Here is a 17,305-nt window from a genome sequence, read left to right on the forward strand (position 1 = left end):
GGTAACAACACCTTGTCCCGAAAAAGTTTTTCGGGACACCGGGACATGAGTTCCTAAACCGGTAACGTCCCGGAAAATTCGGGACGAATGGCCACCCTATCGTACGTTTTTCGATAGTGATTTGAAAACTTTTGGTTTCTATTTCCCGCGATCGCAATAGAAACGCAAAATTAATAATTATTTCGCTCTAAACTCGTTTCATAAACACGTCTTTTATCGTTCGGTGCGTTCACCCCCACCTCCTCCGGAGACATATAGTTTTTCACTTTCTTACGTCTTGCTCCGTATGACTAATTTCTTCAGTCGCTTACTGCCGGACTCCATCAATCGAGTGCAAAAAGACGAGATATGTTGGTCGAATCGATTGACCATTGCGTGCCCTGGAGAACGTGCTGGTAGTTACCACATACATGTCCGGCAACCGGTCGAGGAGGTATAATATTATTTTCCTTTCTTTCTTCTTTTCATTATTTTGTCCACCAGGTCTGCGTGAAACGGCTTATGACCGAGTGTGTTTTAATATGTGCATGGTGCATACCTATACTGGTTTTCGTATCTTACGGAATCATATTATGGTTCAGAACCGGTTATACAACGGGTCGTTTTTATGTATGTAGTGTGTATAGGATTATTATATTATTGTGTGTACCAGGTACCTACGTCAAACGCCGACGTGCCTCTTCCCTGCAGCGACCCTTCTGTATGACGCAGCGCGACGGATAACGTACTACCTAACCGAACGCGTTCGGTTTTTATATTTTTAACCAAAACATTTTAAGCCGTTTATTCCGATCGACTGCGGCCACTTTTTGCAATCCTTTGACACGAATGTATTCCGTGAGCACGCATCCAGCGAACAATCGGGGAACGATGGCTGTTGCGTAAAGCACTAAAGCGTAACGTATAATGTAGAGAGGATCTCCGGTCACTTATCTCCCCCCCTCCATACACACACCACTAACCATTCCATCCGGTTTAAATCCAGGAAACTCTCGTTTCCCGTTTCAATAGTAGAATGGGATTTTTGACTAGTCGAATATCTATAATATTATTTATCGTAATATTTGATTAAATTGCATTATTGTTGTATAATATGATACTGTGTGTAGTGTATACCAACGCATAGGTACGATTCAGTCTAGACGCGCTTGGTTGTTGTTTGGACGGGACCCGGTGATGACGAAACATTAAAAAAAAAAATAATAATAATAATAATAATTATTTAAAATAAAAACAGTTATAAGATAAATTGACGATAGGAATTAAAAAAAAACAATATGCGTTTAACACGTAACTGGACAGAGTTGCAACGGAGACCGGCCGAGTCGCGTTTATCAAACAGTAGCAAAAATAACAATAACACAAATTTAAGATGAATTATAATCAAACCGTTGGTGTTATTCGAACGTATTGTATTTTTAAATAATTCACTATTATGTATGATAATAATGTGATTTCTGTTTTTCCGAAACATTTTTTGTAATAGCGTTTTAAATAATAAATACTTTTCGAGAGTTTTGTGTGGTTTTGAACTCCCCTTTACCTATTCCACCGCATGGTATATTGCATAAAAACGCTGTTTATTCAACGGTATTAAACGATACTTGAGTTGATAAATTTTATATTATTATTTTTAAGCTTTAAACGAGTTCAAATAAAACGTTTTATCTCTCAAACCTGTTTTGTTCGAGTGTATTTTTGTCTATTCGAAATATGTTAACAATGCATGAAATACGAATGGTTTTGTATTTTCAGCATGCCCGCGTGGTAAATGTGCGTAATGGACATTTTAATGTTCAACCATACGTTATGCAATAAAACGAGACAAAAAAAAAAAAAAACGGATATAACGAAACAAAATAATATTGTTTATAAGTAGTTTTATAACTAACTATTATAATAATAGCGGTGTGGATTAGCCACCGGGAAATAATTATAAGCGATTAAATTAACAAAGCTGCGTAGTAAGGGTAGACTTGGTACACAGCGCCCATTAAACCGCGTACATTTTTATTGTATTTTAATTTTTTTAGTTTACTGTATAACATGAAATATGACAATAGACAATAATCGTTTTAGATTTCGTTCTTCGAAATCTAGTTGATAAGTTAATAGTCGTTTCAAAAACTAAACCATTACAATACGTTTCGAACAAGGGACTGATCGTAATTTTAATTTTTGTGAACTCCGCGCAATATAAACATACCAACGTGCATTCTACACTCAAACAATCAAACAATTAGAGGCCGAGTGTGTACTTAAATAATAATTAAGAACGATCAATTTCGTTTATATATTCTGATAGATTGTCATATACATCAAAAACAATATTTGCATTGTGTAGACTGTTTGTACTTATGGCTATTTCGTATTTAACATAACAATCTGTATAATTATTATACGTAGTTATACCGACTTTGTGTGCTGCTCACTATGAACAATATGCTTTTTAATATCAATAAAATATGAAACAAATTGTAACATAGGGACACAAGTATACAGTAGACATACGCCAACGAATCATGTGCATTGAGTGTATTATACTGGACGTAATATTTTTTTTTTAAATCTTAACGGAACTCTTTGAATTGCCATCATACACATTACCCGTGTATGATATTACGTACCCAATCAATTGCGAGCGCTATCGTTTAAAAAATTAAATCGTAGCGGCGGTTTAAACGTCAAAAGGTTACTCGGTTTTTTAATGATTAATAAACAACATTCAAGGTCTACTTCCCACCGCTCCCTCTCTCATCAGATGTTACGTCTGTTGTCACCAATCTATTAAACCTCTCGATATGGTTCCGCCCCTCGATGTTGTTTTCGAAACATATACACAATATAACACATTGTATCAACCGATTTTCAAAAACAGATAATCGTTATTGTAAAATGTAACACATTCATTGTTTCGAAACATTATTTTCACATTTCAAGATAGTGGTGTATATTATTATAACTTAATCATAAATTATAATACAATATATTTTAAAATTTTAATAAGATCTCAAAATATTTCGTGTTGTTGTATTGTCATCAACAACAGATTATTGATGTTAAAAAAACTTCAAAAATAATATTTATAAACCGTTCAATAGTACATTAGTCTGATGGCCAAATACAAAATGTGTATTTAAAATATAATATCATATTATCATCGTGTGTCAAGTGTTCAAACTAATTTACCGTGAACACATAATAATCTACTCGTGTTAATTATCATATAACATAAGTATATCTGTAACACAACAAAAAAAAAAAAAACGTTTAACGTTTCAAATTTCTGTTGGCCATATGTAGGTATATATTTAGTTACTTTAGAAAAAAAGGTGACAAAATAAATCCATGAAATAAAATTTAATATATAGGTACTAGGTAGGTATACTAATTTGATGTAAAAATATTAAAATCCTATGCATAATTTTAAATTATGAGCTTGTACTTTTATGATTTATTTTTAGGAGTAAGTGCGACGTTATGTTTTATTACAACCGCGACAATAATATAATATCCACTCGTATAATACACTAACAGGACATTAGGTATAAGTATAATTCACGTAGCTATTTATTAGGTAATATTATTATTATTATATACCGTCATACACAAATAGACAAGGGACGACAGCTGCAAACATTTATGTCGATGATCATTTCCCGAGACAATATTAGCTACAGAACTAGAAATTTTTATTAGATCAATTTCGATACGTATTTATAAACTGTGAAGGAACTAGGAAGGGGTGAAATATTCTTGATATTATTTATTTTATTTTTAATTAATTTGTTGTATTTGTACACACTTTTATATATTTGTGTTAAATATCTACGAATTTTTATTTAAAAATAAAAATAATAATGTGTATATATGAGTACTTACAGTTCATTATTTTTTTCTGTTTTAAGTCAAAATCCTAATTTCTTTGATTCAACATAATATCATATATAAATCATTCATATATGTGCTGTTATATTTTTATAGCATTTTATATTTTTATATTTAAAAATTACTAAAATTCAAACAACAAAATTTACTTTTTTTAAATGATACAATCAATGCATTTTAATATTATTTAAATCAAGAAAATACTTTAAAAATATCAGAGAATATTTATAAAACTAAACGACGATAATATGGAACCATTTTTTAAACATTTTCGATTACTTTATTGACGTCGATATTTTTTGCCATGATATATCTCAATGTATGGAAGTAACAAATTGCCTATAGGCGTCCCTGGTCATAATGGTAAATAGGTTTAGTCTTAACATGTATACCTGTAGTAACTGCACTATAATAATCGAAACCATTTAAGATGAATGAAAAAATAGTCTGAATAACAAAATTAAATGAAACACTATAATACTATTTATGCGTTCCATATTATTTAACATTTTCAAAAAATAAATACAATATTTAGAACTTAAGATACTTCTAAAAATAATTCCCACTAAATTATAATTAGTTATTGTTTTACTAAGAAACAAATCATAATATTTATTTTGAATATATTTTACTTATTTTCAAATATATTTTCTTGTATAATATGTGATATTATTATGTATTATTATTTATTATTACATAATATAATATATTATTATGTTCATTTAATATAGTAATTATATTGTAAATATTAATACTGGGCAAGATTTGCCTGGGCCAAGGCCCAGTTGGCCCAGGTCCTAGTTCCTCCTATGTGCGGAATAGAGAATCCTTTTAATATTAACGTCAGGTTATTTGCTTGCGAGTATGATTATTGTGATATGTATAATTTTCAACCGAATATGATACAAGAACTTAACGGAAATATCGACAGTAAATAGTGGATATTTCTCACAAAGCATCTGTGCGGTGCGGAGAAGAGAAGACACCTAACGCATGATAAGCTTGTATTGTACGATTTAGCGGATAAATAATAACCAATGGATCATTTGGTATTGTCGATAATGACACGAAGTTATGTTTTCCAACGTGAGAATGTATTAAAATTGCTTAGTATCTCATTACTATCATTATTATTGTATTCCTCTCTTTTTCCTCACTCTCCGTCACTGGATAACGCAACACAAAACCGTAGTCGTCGTCCTGCGTATTATCACTATAACGATAGACAATATACACAGTGTCGTGTAGGAAAAAAATAATAGAACCGCAAGAGTTCGTTGACGCTTTTGTTGTAATATATTATCATCAAAACTCGTCCGCGTTTCATTCTTTACCACTCCTTCCCTTCCCCTCCCTACGAAGAAATAAAATACGGACGAATTACCCGTTGCGCGCTGCAGGCTTGTACGTGACAACTGAAGTCTAAAGCGACAACAGACGCGTTCTGTCCCTCCATAAGTTACGGGCGTACCCTAGAAGAGGAATATCGTGCGTACAAAGAGTACGCAAATACGTAATCGTTGTTACGAAACTGAATAATGTGTGCGGCCCGTCGCCACTAGGTATAACATAATAATTAATTATGTTATATGTTTATAATGCGAAGACTTTTATCGTGGACAAAAACTCTTATTACAGGGATTTCTTCATCACAATATAATTTTTTTCTTTTCAAAATTACGCAGGAAACCTGCATTGATTTAAATATGAAAAGAAGTAGGTACTATTCTATTGTAATTGTATTATATTATATTCATTGTACGATATTGGTTAGCGCGAAATAATTTTATCGTTTTGGTTATTAATAGTAAACAGTGTTATGAAATCAGTTATCAGTGCATTTTCGTTTTTTTCTAAAAATATTCGTCCGTTTAATAAAACTTCCTAAAACACAGTCGTAAGTGAACGGACGTCCTCTCAATAATTCGCAACGTTATTACTCATATTATTATAATAATACCATTTATACTACCTATTCATGAAGTATGAATATTTATATAAGTGCTCGCGCGTGAGTGTGTAAACCTTATAGGATATTATTTGTTGACCGTATGAAGGAGAAATTACTGACGACGACGACGACGGACGACGTTCTGCATGATCAATTTGTCGTGGAGAGTTTTTTTTTTTTCACCACGCATCTATTCGCGCTTTCTATACGTCATTTGGCTTTCGCTCGTCCGCCAGTTGTGTCGTGTCGTATCGTGTCGTATCGTGTCGTATCGTGTCGCTCGTTTAAAAACATTCTCATCCTTACAGCTAGGCACTATAATCATCTTCATAATACTATTATAGGTGTAATACTGACAGCGCACTCAGAGTGAAGGCAACTAAAATATTAGGTAAATAAAATCCTCAAACAAATACCGTCGTAGTCTTTGTGTAAAGCCGTACGGTCGAGGACATTCTCAATATTCTTTTGATTGTGCTTATGTGTATCGTGTAAAATATAAAAGTGAAAAACAAAAAGAATTCTATATTGACCGTTCGATTTTATTGTTTTTGCAGACACTTCGTACGAAAAAGCCTGTCGCCGAGGAAGCGCCCCCACGACTCCAGTGCTTGGCAACACTAGGTCACTGGAACTTACACCCTCGAGAATTGTGGTAAGTTATTATTATTATCATTATTGCTACACGTACTGATAAGTTTATGCATTAATAATTGTTCTATGGTGTGTAAGTAGGAGTTTATTATTGAATGTTTACACTCCGTGAGAAACTTTTCAGACGTTTCTACTTATATATTATCGTCAAGTATTCGAGCATAAACCGTATTAGTCGTGTATACCTGTAATATGAAATATGGTGGTCACTGGTCATATAGATCATCTGGCCAAGATCATGTTTTGTCCGACACGTTAGTTTTTGTATCGAAATTTGAAAGACCGACAACATAATGGCCTTTATCGGTTGCTATATTACGGTTAATTATGGCTCGTGCGGATATGATATTGATATTCTGTGTAGCGTATGTCCAATGTAAACGTTTTGATCTCAAAAAGAGTGAAGAAATTCTTCAAAGAGATTGTCTCTCTAATATGAAAATTATACTCGATGGCATGGTAGATACGGTAGACAATTAATGTCGACACGATGACTTAGGGTTTCCGCTCGTAAAATCTAAATTGACTCATCAAACAAACTAGCATAAAACGCGCGTGCATCCGCTATAATATAGTATACTTTATAGAATTTGGTACACTTGTACACATTAATACATATTTTATGGTAGTTGGCCAGGTGCTAATTATTTTTACAACAAAATTGTAAAATCTATTTAATTAGACATGCACTTGGTAGTTTAAAAAAAAATGTATGTATTAAGAAAGAAAAGTATGTGCTTCATTCAATAACGAACAAGAATGTGTAAATTTTCTATCAATCGTTCTAAATCATACAAAAGTAATTGCCAACAGGCGATGAATTTGCATACAATTTAATAAATAATATAATATATATATCATAAACCATAATATGCGTCAGCAATAAAAATACCATCTTATACTTCATAAAATACGAATATTCTAATCATCTTCGAATAAAACACGAATCTTAAACATTTTTTTTTTAACTCCTTACACGAAATCCATAAATTTGTAATGAAAATAATAAGTACCTACCTTAACAGAGATTTTAGAATTATTAGAAATGATTTGGAAATTTTAGAAATGTTTTAATGTATACAAGTAGGTACTATATAATTTGGACTCGTAATATCATATATATTTATCACACGCTTATTAGGTACATAATAATACTATTGTGTTCACATAACGCCACTGAGGATTCGCCTTCGGTAATTTAGTAAATTCATTGTGATTGCATGTGTTGTTATATTATTAGCACCGCCAAAGCAATGATTTCTATTAATTATGTGTCTGTATGTACCTATATTTATACCAAATACCAATTATCTAATAACGGAAAAATTCATTTAGGAAATTAGTCTAATAGTAAATTTTTTACATTCAGCAGTAAATTCAGCAGACACATTTGTGTTTTTATGGTAATAATTAAAAACGACTGAGATTGTTCAAAAATCCAAAATTATACTTGATATTAAAGATGTAAAAATTACTGTATTGTATTTTGTATCTATAGTCATTTCTAATAAAGAACATTTAACATTTAAAAACTTTTGAAAAGTTAATTCCAAAATATGTTGATTTTGATGATATTTTTTTATTTTAATAACAGAAAATGTAAAAATAATCATATATTTATGTTGACGATGGTTAATATTTTAACTCATTTATCGTTTAATATCGATCAACGCCAATCATAGATTAAGCAGAAAGATACCTAACAAAATAAGTGTTATATTAGACAGAAAAAAAAATGTTTATTACAGTACAATAACCGTAAAAAATGATTTCAGATCTAATATATATATAGGTAACAGAAAAACGATAGATTTTATTTTCACCGTTCGATTTTACGTTTATCAAGTTATGTATGGCCTATATGTAGGCCGAGCTCAGCGTTAATATACTTTCTCGTTTATTAATTAATTTATAAAATGAATAATATTATCAATATTTTATATATATATATTTAAAATTACTAATAGGTGTTTTTTTTTTTTATGTTTTATGACTATATTAAAGTTGCCCTTTTTTGTGTCTTGTAACTTAGTTCTCTGTTTATATTCCTAGATTGCTAGATCTGCCTCTATATCTGACATCCGTGTACCTATTGTTTATAAGGTACGCATATTTCATTATTAATTACACCGATATAAGTAGACTATGGATGCAATAACATATTGTATGTGTTACAAACTAGGTGCATATTTATAGTCAAAAATTGACTCCAAGTTTAGTCACCAAAACATCGTCCAGTGAAGGGCAAAGACATTCATGTTTTTACCGGTAAATATATTATGAACCGGAAACTTTGATTATATTATTGGTACAGTTTTATCAAAACAGAGATTATTCAAATCATTGGAAAATATAACATAGTTTATGGTATTGTTATACTTAATATAATAATATCGTATGTTCGAAACCGACATCAGCACGCACTATACTTAAATGTGGACTTTTCGAGACATAAGCGCTTTCATATTATATACAACGAAATATTGTGCTGTATTCTTTTGTCCATCACTATATATAATACTATGAATTGTCCATCGATCATGTGATGGGTTGGTCGAGGATGAAAAGCGTTTTCGAAGTCGCACGCTGCGCCCACTGGCTGCTGTTGTTATTTTGGAATTATTTAGCTTATAGTAGGATATGATGATATATGTTATATTCTATTTTATTTCGTGCGCGTATTAGAATATAATACTAATGTATTATATAAACATACAATTATAAAAAAAAAAAAAAACAGTAAATACGTTTTAAGTTTTTTCACGAAAAAAAACCTCGTTTAAAACTTTCACTCGGAACACAAATAATAACTGTTATCATCTCAGTATGTGCCGAAACGATGATGTAAATCGATAGTCGTTGCGCAGTGTTGTTTGATATATTATTTACTTGTAATTTGTGTGTTCGCAATAATGTTAGGTTAGTTTATTTATTCTGATCGAAACTATTTTATCGTTGGATAAGTGATGAAAACATAACGTATTTAAACTGGAATGAAAGAGATCATTTAAATGTCCTTTTGGTGTATTTTTTTTCAATAAAACATGAATATGTTTATACAAAACATGTTATATTAATAGTATTTTTAATATAACCCTCTTCTTTGCCCCTATTGGAAATTTTTGTGTACACTACTGATTTTTAATTTAATTCGATATCAATAATACATCGACATTTACTAACAATATAGTTTTTTGTTAACAGAATTTTTTTTCAAAACGGTCGTTCAGATCAAATCCACTAAAACGGACCAAGAGCGTTACAAAATTGGAGCGTAAAAAAGCGCTGGAATCTGATGGGTAAGCAACAATTTAATTATGTATTTAATAAATTGTAGATAGATACACTGGCCTATGTGTAATATTATATCAATGTATGCTTAACCTGACCGTGTTTTAACTTTAAAACTAAAAATTGGCATAATTTAATAATTACTATTTGAATACTAAATATTTTGGAAATTAGTTAAACTTTAAAAGTATTCAAAATTAATCGAATTTCTCAACTTTTGTATTATAAGATTGAAAAAAAATACACTTAGATACATACAAATGTTTATAGCGTATACGTATCGTGATTTTTTGCAATATTTATGTAGGTAATGCGGTATTTGTTTCGAAAAATATTAATTTGTTATAAAATCACTTATAAGGAGGGAGTGAGTATGCAATAAAATACCGTGGCCTTTGTATACAATAATATGTAAAATAGACGATTGACAAACTACGGTTGCAGAATTTTTAAATAATAATAATAACGAAACATTATGTATTTCCATCGCAGAAATGCTAGCCCAGGCAACGGACCTCGGCTGAGAACGTCTCGTTCGCACGAATCGCTTCTCTCTGGCCAGTCGCAGAGTATCATGCAATCGTTGGACCTTAGTAGTGGCGGTGTGGAGATCAAACCTCTACACCCGTCCGTATTGGGCCGGGAAAACTGTTTCCAGGTGACATTGCCAGCGGGTAATACAAGATACTTTTCCTGTCGCACTGCCGAGGAACGCGACAAATGGGTGTACAGGTACGTTTTTTAAAAATTTTCAAACTGTTGTATGCACAGTAACTAACGTTGCAATATTAAATTTACATTGGTTTTCTACACAGTTTGAGAAAATCTGTACAACCCGACCAAGAACACATGCGTCGTACGGAAAACGCGTTGAAAATATGGATTTTAGAAGCAAAAGGATTGGCTAACAAAAAAAGGTACAAGATCGTCTAATTAACCTACAACTACTAGTGGTTACACTATAATTGTGTCAGTTTTATATTATTTATTTTTATAAAAGAAAAGAAAAAAAACTGCTAGTTATCTAGTTCATAAAACTAAATAGTTTTTCTTATTTTATATCGTAATAATTTCTTAAGTATATACCTACTTACGTATTTTTTTTTTAACCGGTAATAATAGGTTTTCGAAATCTATAATTTTTACTTGCTATTCATACTTTTCTAAATGTTTTCGAGTTTTAATATATATATAAGTGATATCGTATATTAAACTAATAGTATATTATTTATAAACATCTTATAAGTTAAATACTTCTCAAATCATACAATGCTTATAAATTAATAAAACTAATAGAATTAACAATATTTTTTATAATTTTATTCATAATTTTAGAAAATAATTTCATAATATGAAATTAAAGTTGAAGTTCGATGAAAAAAAAAATAATAACGTGTTTTATAAGTATTTTAAATTGCATAATATTATATGCCCTTAAGTCACAAAAATTGGCACAGAAAATTAGTTTAGTAGTTATTATTAATATTATTGTATGGACCAGTGGTACGAAAAAGCAATTTAGATAATTCGTAATTGCATTTTATAAAATTAAAAATTTTTAACTAATTTTTATGATATTTTTTTTGCTTTTATACATATAAAATTATAATTTATAATTCGTTTTTACTAACTCGGCCTAATTTACCCCTTTTATCATTTGTATGATGCATTAAGCTAATCATTTATATTTGGAGATAAAAATATTGGGAATTACTGTAATAGACTATTATCAAACTACATATCACGGGTTAATTACAAAGGACAAAATAATTTTTTCTAATTATTTTTGTAGAGCAAGATCAAAATTTAATTTTACTACATTTGTATTGGTGTATGAGGTATTAATTTTCTTGAAATTTTTAAAATACCCAACGTTATACAGCATAACATTAAATTTATAAAAATTAATATGTCACAATATAGTCCATTTTAATTTTTAATCATGAACATTATCGATAAATACAAATATAATTAATACTGTTGGTTCACGCAGGTATTTTTGCGAGTTGTGTCTCGACAAAACACTGTTTGCGCGAACGTCGTCAAAACAGAAATCGGAGCTCTGTTTTTGGGGCGAACACTTTGACTTTACTAGTTTACCTGAGGTGAGCGTCATAAACGTACATTTGTATCGGGAAGGTGAGAGGAAGAAGAAAAAGGATAAGAGCTTCTTAGTCGGTATGGGCATAGTTTATCAATTTATTTATACTTAATATTTTTGAAAACATATTAATTAACTGTATTTTTCTTCTGTGTTTCAAAGGCACCGTTAGCATTCCAGTACACGATGTCACGTCCAGATTCCTCACCGAAAAGTGGTACCCAGTGACCACAGAGAAAAGCCTCAAAGACCCTCCGTCCTTAAGAGTTAAATGCCGTTTTCAGAGTGTCGACATATTGCCCGTACAAATCTATCAAGAATTCTTACAAGTAATTTAAGATGTTGATTTTTAGTTATTAAATTGCTGGATCTTAGTGTCCTATTAAATTTTATTCACAAATCTAATAAATTATACATTATTGTTGTAGTATTTAAGAACAGACTACAAAACAATTTGTGAAATTTTGGAACCCGTCGTCGGCGTGAAGGCTAAAGAAGACATAGCCACGGCTCTGGTGCATGTCATGCAAAAGGAAAATCTAGCTAAAGAGTTCTTGTCTGACATTGTGATGATGGATATAGAAAAGGTTGAAGACGATCGGCTGACATTCAGAGGCAACTCACTAGCTACTAAGGCAATGGAAGCATATTTGAAGTTGACTGGTGAAAAGTATTTACATGAGACTCTGAGTGAACTTGTGTCAAATGTCATGCAAACTGGTTTCGATTGTGAAGTGGATCCTCTAAAAGCGGGCAGTGCTTCTAACTTGGCCAAACAGCAGACCAATTTAAGAAATGCCGTTGAAACCACTTGGAATCGTATACTCTCTTCGCATACATCATTTCCATTGTATGCAATAATATAATTGCTTCATTAATTATTACATATATAATTTCATTATTTATTTTTATTTTATTTTAGTGAACTTCGGGAGTGTTTTACAAGATTTCGTGAACGTATGAATAGTTCTGGACGCCATGATATTAGTGACAATTTAATTTCAGCATGTATTTTCTTAAGATTTTTGTGTCCGGCAATTTTGTCTCCTAGCCTGTTTAACATTACACATGGTTAGTTTAAGCTTATAAAAATTATTAATAATTTAAATATGTTGTAATGATTTTTTATCTCTTTCACAGAATATCCTAATGAAAAAGCAGCACGGAATTTGACTCTGGTGGCAAAAACACTTCAAACCTTGGCTAACTTCACACGATTTCAAGGAAAAGAAAATTTCATGGAGTTTATGAATGATTTTCTGGAACGTGAAGCAGCTTCAATGAAATCTTTCTTAAAAATTATATCTGTTAGTCTCAATTTAAATCTCAATCATGAACAAATTATTGACAGTTTGATAAAAATAAATAATTTATAAATGGTTTCATTAAATTTTCAGAGTCCTGTACCAAATGGTTATTCGACTCCTCAAGATCACTCAACTGAGTTTGATGGACACATCGACCTTGCCAAACAATTGAGCATACTTCATACATTGTTAATGGAATGTGTGGAAAAAATATCTCCAGTACGTCTTCAGGAAGTAGAAAAGTTGCACATGATACTAGAAAGAATACAATTAGCACTTGCTCAGCCTGCTGGAGTTAGAACACCATTAAAAAATTATATTGAAAATCAACCATCAAATGATCAGAATAATGTTTACCAGCCTGTACATCAAAACATTTTTAGGTATGTATAAGGAACTATACGACAAATATAATTTTCATATCTTATTTTAATTTTATTTTAGATATAACGACCCAACATTGAAAGATGGTGCTCAACGTTTGTATGGGTCAACACAAGGGTCATCCTTGAACAGCACAAATAATTTGGTTGGAAGTTCAACACTGTTGTGTGAAAAACGTCCTATGACCAATACAGGACGTGCATCAACTCTACCCCGCAATGCATTTTTCTCGTCAAATCCCGGTTCACCTAACCTACAACTTTGCCCCAAGCTAAAATTTGATGAACCAGTTTCCACTTACAATGGATTTACTCCTCATCATCACATCAATCATAATAACGGACATAACTCTGATATTGAAATTGACCAACAGCAAAAAGGAAGTCAAATGTCCATTTCTACATTATCAAATGTAGCATCTTCAGGTTATCAGAGTTTTGCAGCATACAGTCAGAGCTCAAGTCCTGTTGATTTGACTAATAACAATAGTAAACCGCCATTAGCTAATGGCAATGCTGCTTTGCCTCCTCTGGCATTTGTCAATCCTGTATATCAACATCATCACCATCACCATCATCACCATCACCACCAAAGAAAACAACGTCCACGATCGTGCAGCTCTTCTGAAGATGAGAATACTCCAGTTAATGATAAAATAGCCCAAGTGGCACCAAGATTCCTACCACCTCACCGAGCTCCAAGAACCAATCCACAATGCAATGGTGGTGGTATGGCCAGGTCCTTAGCTTGGAAATGGTCTCCAAACAAAGTCAACGGAGTCAGCCCTAATCCTAAATGTTTACCTGGTGGTATGTTATACTCATTAATGTTAATTATGTTTTATTTGATTAAAAATATCTTAAAATATTTTTTTCAGATATAAAAATATGTCCTGCTGAAATGCCTTTAAGAAGACGTGTATCCATTGATTCCAGTCGCGGAATGTCTGAAGATTCTTCTGAAGATGAAGACACAAGAAATCAAAATATTGCCAATAAATTGAAAACTAATCGCTCCATTGATCAAATAAGCGTAAGTTAATAAATTTTTAATAAATTATATTTTACTCTAATATGAATAAAATAAATTCAGTACCAGAAAGAAATTGAACGTCTTCAAACCAATGTGCAAATACTTAAATTAAAGTTGGAACAGGCCGAACAGCAATTGGAATCTGAACCTGATTCACCAGAAATTATTGATAATGAACCAGATAATATGAAAAACATAATAGCTAGGTTAGTAGCCTTGTGGGTTACTTTAACGACAACTTTAAACTTCACTATTATTTTTCAGGTTGATGTCTGTGGAAGATGAACTGAGACGTGAACAACGCAAAATGTCTGACACGCTAACTCACAAGCAACGTGTGATTGAAGCTCAAGAACACCAGATTGCTGCATTGGATGCAGCTAACAATCGGTTGTTGAATGCTTTAAGTCAGCTTAAAGAACGGTACCAAATGACCAATGGAAAAACCAATAGTCCAACTCCCAATATCAACCATAGACTGCTTGCCGAACTAGGTGAACTCAAGAGCTCATCTTGTTAAAATCTGTCCTCTCATCGTGTTTTATATTTAAATTTAGATAGTGTTTATCTAATATATGTATATATATATATATGTATTGTCTACAATTGGTTCAAATAAAATTCTTTCGAAATAACTTGACCACATTGGATAGGTCGTTGCATTATTATATAAATATGTTTTAACATTAAATAAACTTAATTAAATTACTAATTTCAAATCATTATCAAGTATTATTAACTTTAATGTGTTTTTGCATAATTATACAAACATATATTTTTTTTTTTCATGTAAAATTATTATTAACAAATTTAATATTGTTTTAAACTTGGTGGTTTATGCGAATTTATCAAAACTTTTAGATTTTTAAAACAGATGTAATTTTTCTCTTTGATGAATCTGTTTTTTTATTTATTTTTTTTTTATAATAGTTAGTAGATTTTAAACGCATTATGATCATTAAGTTAGCTGCTAAATGTTCCTTATCAAGTTTTCAGTTTATATTACTTAAGAAGTACGTTTAATTTAACAAACTGGTAGTTTATAATATTATTATTTTAGTGTGTTAAACAATGATTATTATTATTTATTTATTATTATTATTTTTTTTTTTTTTTTACATTCTGTTAGAGTTATGTTGTTGAATTGTTTATTTTTTATTTATTTTTCAATATTGATTTGGGTGTATTCAACTTAAAACAAAATATGTAATGATTTTGGTTTTATTTTTATTTTTCGTGTTTTCTTGAGAATAAGTTTTGTACCAAAGATTATTACTGACAAATCATTGTATTAATTCTAAAAGGACTGACGAATTATACATTTTTTTTTTTTTTGGTGACCTTTCAAAATCAAGTCTTCTTATTTATTTTCCTATTCATATATAATGGTTTATAATAATATGTATAGGTAGCTTAATGTGATTGTAGTATTATATAGTAGTCACTCGATAATTCGAAATTCAGGGGACCAAGTTAAAAATTTGAATAAAAGAGAGGTGAAAAATTATTGTATGTATGTACATATTACATTTATTTATTATATTATTATATTTTACATATTAAAGAAGTCTGTTATTTTTTATGATAAATTGCTGGACATAATGTGGTTCATAGCATTATCTAAATTACTGATAGCATTGAAAATTGTATCATCGCATTTTTTTTCATTCATTTCAGATGACTCAAAAAATTGCAATCCTGACAAAAGTTTAGATCAGGTAGGTAAGGTACAATAACATTTATAAACTACGATAATATTAAACCACCGTCGTTATTAGTTTCATTACAAAAACGTCATATAGATTGTGCGTAATCATGTATGTACATTGTATTTACATATGAACTTACATGCAATCGCGTTTAAGGAAATTCGAATTATCGAGGGGACCGGAATACATATATTTTCTTCTAATTATAGAGGTTTTCTCAGGGGACTCAGTGTTTAGTTCAATTTATGGAGATTTTCGAATTGACGAATAATGACTACAAGCATTATGGATTATTTCTTATGAAGTTTAAAGGCAATCATTCCTATTAACCAGTTAACTATATTCTATTGTAATACTTGCAACCTATTTGTTGCAGCATACATATAATGATAACATATTTTTTAATTTATACACAAATTGTTTGTTAACTCTTACGAGTCCCTGAGCAAAATTTACTAGACCACAATAATAACCATAGTCTCATATAGACTACAAAATGTAATTAAAGGCAAAAAATTATCAATTTTTTTTATTAACTCTAACATATTAAAGATTTAAGCACATCCAAAATGTTGACCCTAGTAATTAGTTATACATATGATCATAGGAAATATGTTAACAAATCTCAATTTTCAACTTTTAGTTAGTATCTAACTGGGACCAATTTTGTTCCACATGTTATATGTTTTGGATCAACTTAAGAATAAACCATAGACATGCGCGCCAAAACAGTAGAGGCAGCATATGCTACCCCTGAACTTTCTTTGGAACTACTGCAGCCGGTAAATATTAAATAATAGGCCTTGGTAAAATTATATTTCCACAAATGATGCCGTTGTAGATAAAAAATTTATTTTTTAGTAAAGTATAGATAAATATTTTATGATTATAGAATTTATCAATATAAAACTAATGGACCTGTCTACTAAAAAAAAAAAACTGGGTTTTAAGATCATTGTCTTCTTGTACACCGTACGCCAATGCGCTA

At 30.7% G+C, this 17,305-nt stretch overlaps 1 protein-coding gene across 5 annotated transcripts in view; it reads left to right on the forward strand.

Moving 5' to 3' along the window:
• LOC112596717 (probable Ras GTPase-activating protein) overlaps nucleotides 1-15,324 on the forward strand; it is a 132,781-nt gene extending 117,457 nt beyond the window's left edge. For 2 of the 5 annotated variants that reach the window (XM_025342496.1, XM_025342497.1), the window contains 14 exons: nucleotides 6,397-6,494; nucleotides 9,698-9,792; nucleotides 10,277-10,516; nucleotides 10,600-10,701; nucleotides 11,778-11,962; nucleotides 12,048-12,214; nucleotides 12,314-12,735; nucleotides 12,808-12,956; nucleotides 13,026-13,192; nucleotides 13,283-13,575; nucleotides 13,637-14,385; nucleotides 14,454-14,608; nucleotides 14,669-14,814; nucleotides 14,873-15,324. In XM_025342496.1, the coding sequence (XP_025198281.1) occupies nucleotides 6,397-6,494; nucleotides 9,698-9,792; nucleotides 10,277-10,516; nucleotides 10,600-10,701; nucleotides 11,778-11,962; nucleotides 12,048-12,214; nucleotides 12,314-12,735; nucleotides 12,808-12,956; nucleotides 13,026-13,192; nucleotides 13,283-13,575; nucleotides 13,637-14,385; nucleotides 14,454-14,608; nucleotides 14,669-14,814; nucleotides 14,873-15,128 (3,224 nt within the window). In that variant the 3' untranslated portion in view covers nucleotides 15,129-15,324. The remainder of the gene's footprint in view (nucleotides 1-6,396; nucleotides 6,495-9,697; nucleotides 9,793-10,276; nucleotides 10,517-10,599; nucleotides 10,702-11,777; nucleotides 11,963-12,047; nucleotides 12,215-12,313; nucleotides 12,736-12,807; nucleotides 12,957-13,025; nucleotides 13,193-13,282; nucleotides 13,576-13,636; nucleotides 14,386-14,453; nucleotides 14,609-14,668; nucleotides 14,815-14,872) is intronic. The other 3 variants (XM_025342499.1, XM_025342500.1, XM_025342498.1) reach the window with 3 other exon arrangements.
• The last annotated feature ends 1,981 nt before the right edge of the window (nucleotides 15,325-17,305 follow it).

The sequence above is a fragment of the Melanaphis sacchari genome, unplaced genomic scaffold (genome assembly GCF_002803265.2).
Source record: "Melanaphis sacchari strain LSU unplaced genomic scaffold, SCAv2.0 Contig33_pilon_pilon, whole genome shotgun sequence".
Classification (NCBI taxonomy): Eukaryota; Metazoa; Arthropoda; class Insecta; order Hemiptera; family Aphididae; genus Melanaphis; species Melanaphis sacchari.